The sequence below is a fragment of the Melampsora larici-populina genome (assembly GCF_000204055.1).
Source record: "Melampsora larici-populina 98AG31 unplaced genomic scaffold MELLAscaffold_198, whole genome shotgun sequence".
NCBI lineage: Eukaryota > Fungi > Basidiomycota > Pucciniomycetes > Pucciniales > Melampsoraceae > Melampsora > Melampsora laricis-populina.
In genome coordinates this window covers 1-3,504 of record NW_006768958.1, presented here as the reverse complement: position 1 = coordinate 3,504, position 3,504 = coordinate 1, and the positions used below count along the sequence as shown (strand labels likewise).

Sequence of the window (3,504 nt, the reverse complement as noted above, 5' to 3'; positions counted from 1 at the left end):
ACTTGTCATTTGTCACGAGATTGCAACAAAGTTGAACAATCTCGAAGTGGATTTTGTGAGTTTTTGACTTCTCATTAAATCCAACGACGACACCATTCTTCGAAAAACTGCCGTTAGATACAGCTGTTCTCAAAATTCGTGTCATGGTGCTTTTTTTTTTTTTTTTTTTCCGTCAATACAGTCAATACAGGCCTTACTTGCTCATCTAGGGTGGCTGGGTGTGCGGCCCTTCTGGACCGCTTCCACAACCCCAACCAGTCCCAGTTTGGGTTGGTCACACCAGCCCCATACCACAACATCACCCCATTAGGCCAGCGACCTGTTTTCCATGGCCACCCTACTCACCCACTGCGCAAGATATCGTTCGATCCTGCTCAAGATTCAATAGATCCATCGATAGGACGACTGATTGATTGTCAGCAGAGTTCAGATTTGAATCACTTTTGAACGAGAAAATGGCCTTTCACCTCAAGACCAAATCCCACGGCTCTACGTCTGGCGCCAAACACCGGTCAGTTTTCCATTTTTTCCTCACCCTAACATCAATCACTCTGCTCAACCACATTCTGATCGTGTAGGCCAAACAACCATAAGAAGCCCTCTTTCCTGTCCAGTTCCTCAAACCAACGCTCAAATTTATTTCCTGTTTTTCAACTCGCTACTCTAATCCGATTTTCAAAAGACAACAGGATGGGAAACAGGAACCCTTCCCATGTCCCTTTGTTTGTTGATCTCTGTTTTCATATTTTCCACTTTCAAATCAATTTTCATGTTTATCATTCGTTTTTGCTGATATGTGTGTTTCCTTTGTTGTCAAAAATGTAGGCCGGCCGATGGTAGAATCGACACCGTGACACAACACATCAATGGTCAAAGATACCCGGGCTTTCAGGGTCAAAGAGCTAGGTGAGTAATTTTGACTGCCCTGGACTTTAGTAGCAAGGATCTCATGCGTCTCTCCATTCTCCAATTAGCCACACGGTCACACCAAAGGTTCCACCGTTGGTTCTCGCCAGTAGCGATCCTTTCAACCTTCCCCCTCCCATTATCCCTCCGGCAAACTATTCGCCTCTGCCTGCACGTTCCATTTCCCTGGGAAGGCCGGTTCATGACCCCACTGCGCGATTATTTCCTTCGAAAACTCCTCTGTGTTTCAACCGGGGTCCAACTCCCTTTACCCCTTCAACTTGCTCACAAGGTACTTCCTCTGGATCATCAATCAACCCCCATATCAATCCGTTCATCTTGAACGCTTCCCAAACATCACAACATACCCCGTCAGCCACGGATTCGACATCGAACCACAACTACAGTTCACCTTTGAAGAGACATGCCCCGACAGATGGCCCTTCGGTCATTGCAATTGGAACTGATGACGGTAAGTCATTCTCTCTAATCACTTGCTTTGGTATGATCTTAAAAGACTGATAGCGTAACCTTACAGACCTGCCTCTTGATCTCTTCAACGATACTTGTGGTGCTGTGCCTACCGCTCCAATTCCTGCCACCCCGAGGACGGATCATGAGGAGGATGAGGTCCCTGACAAAGAACAAACATTTCAAATCTATTTCAACCTTTACCAACCCGAATGCCCTGACCAACCGGAACCCAAAAAGAGTAAGCGTACTCCTGGTGGATCCCGAAACAACTCCGCGGTCACTAAATCAACCAAGCTCAAGTACAAAAATTTCAATCCGAAATTGCCTAATCAACTCACCTTGCGACCAAAAGAAATCTCTTTCACTTCTTTCAGACACCAGATGTTTGACACCTGCAACGAAGATCTCCCCGGTGTTTCTGAAGTTCTCGAGTGCACCTGGGTTGCTTGAGACCTTGCGATCCAGGGTTTTATCAACTGTTCAAAGGGGTATAAGGGTAAGGATAAACAACCGATCAAAACGCCAGAATTATTCCGAACTTTTATCAACACCGCCTTGATGGCACCCGCCAGTTCAACCATGGGTTTCCGTATCATCCACGAGAACCCGTCCAAGACCGAGAACGCACGCCGTTCGCTTGCAAGTGCGCTCAAAGCTTCTGCTCCTGCAGAGGCCGGTAACTCTGAAGAATCCGATGGTGAGGCCTCTGTGGCTTCTGCCGGAGTTAGTACTTTTGATATCTCGTCTCATATTTTAAGTATTCATACTGACACTCACATTTGTCAGTCTGCTATACTTACACTACACCAAATCAATAATTTACCATGGAGTTTAGAAAAGTCAAGATGTAGGAAATTCTCAGCAATGCATGAGAGGTAGGAAAAAATTGAAAAAATTATGGTTGAATCAGTCTGTGATTTCCCATCATTTTGCATATTTTTTCATATTTTTACCTTGAGTTTTGAAGTCGTTCCATAGAAAAATGATTTTGGGGTGTATTTGGTCAGAAACTCAAATTTTGTCCAAAACTACCCAGGCTTGGGCAGAAACTTTTCAACACTCACAAATACAACTATTTTCTTTTTATCAATTTGGCAGTTGCACATTATGAAACCCACATACTGGATCTACAGTTTCCATTTGGATGCTAAAACCCTTGCAGAACAGATTTATAAGCTTTTCTAGCTTTGCTGTTGGGGACGGTGATTGCTGTACCTTCTTCATTTTTGGACACACACCACTCATTCTAATGTGTATCTGGTAAATTAAACATGTAGCTTTCAGAATGGACAGACATTCCAGATGTTGTCACAAAATTGACAACTTTATTGGTATCACAAGATTAATGCCTCCATGACTGCCAGTTTGGGACATAAACTGAGTTTCTGACCTGATATACACTGCTGCTGTAAAAATCTGTAAAAATATGCAAAATTATGGGCACACACAGGGGAATGCAACCCTTATTTTTCCACATTTTTTTGACCCCTTCCACCTTGTGTATAATTTTCTATGTCTTATTAATTTTCTAAACTCAGCGGTAAATTTGCAATCTGGCGTAGTGTTAGTGGGGGTGAACGCAAATTTCGCACATTAATGGCACGTTTTGCGAAGGATTTCAAGGCGGGTGAAAATGTCACCTGCGTTAAGAATCCATTAGACTCAAACCAAGTCCTGCTGCTCAATACCTCGCGCATACGCACATGGGCTGACGATTGGGTAAGTTAAATTTTGCCTATTCCTTTTTCTGTATCTTCCGGCTGACTCATAGTGTTCATGTTTCTGATTTCCTCACAGGCCGATGGTGTTCCTGGGGTTGATGAAGTGAACCCGCCTATGAAACGACGCGGTGTCTTCCGCTGGATTCAGGCCAGAGACTACGAGGCAGAGAAAAACAAGCTCTTGGGGTTGCCTCCCCCCCCTGGAGCCTCTGTGGCTGTCGACAGTGGCACTGGCACCGGTACCGTCATACATCACAATTACTACGGTCAACCAGGTGGTGGTGCTGCCAACGAATCTCGACCGGTGGTAACGCCCTCAAGATTATCACCTCCACCTGTCCTTCCCGAAGGTTTTACGTTCGAAAGGTTCCTGACCTTCGCGCAAATTGGACCGGACAAGACA

The 3,504-nt window shown here is 44.9% G+C and overlaps 1 protein-coding gene across 1 annotated transcript; it reads left to right on the top strand.

Annotated features, from left to right (window-relative positions):
- Positions 1–455: 455 nt before the first annotated feature.
- On the top strand, positions 456–1,830 carry MELLADRAFT_86520 (uncharacterized protein; the record flags this gene model as incomplete). Its single annotated transcript, XM_007419444.1, has 5 exons — positions 456–511; positions 579–722; positions 826–906; positions 975–1,378; positions 1,445–1,830. 5 exons carry the CDS (start codon positions 456–458, stop codon positions 1,828–1,830), a joined length of 1,071 nt encoding a protein of 356 aa, XP_007419506.1.
- Positions 1,831–3,504: the final 1,674 nt, after the last annotated feature.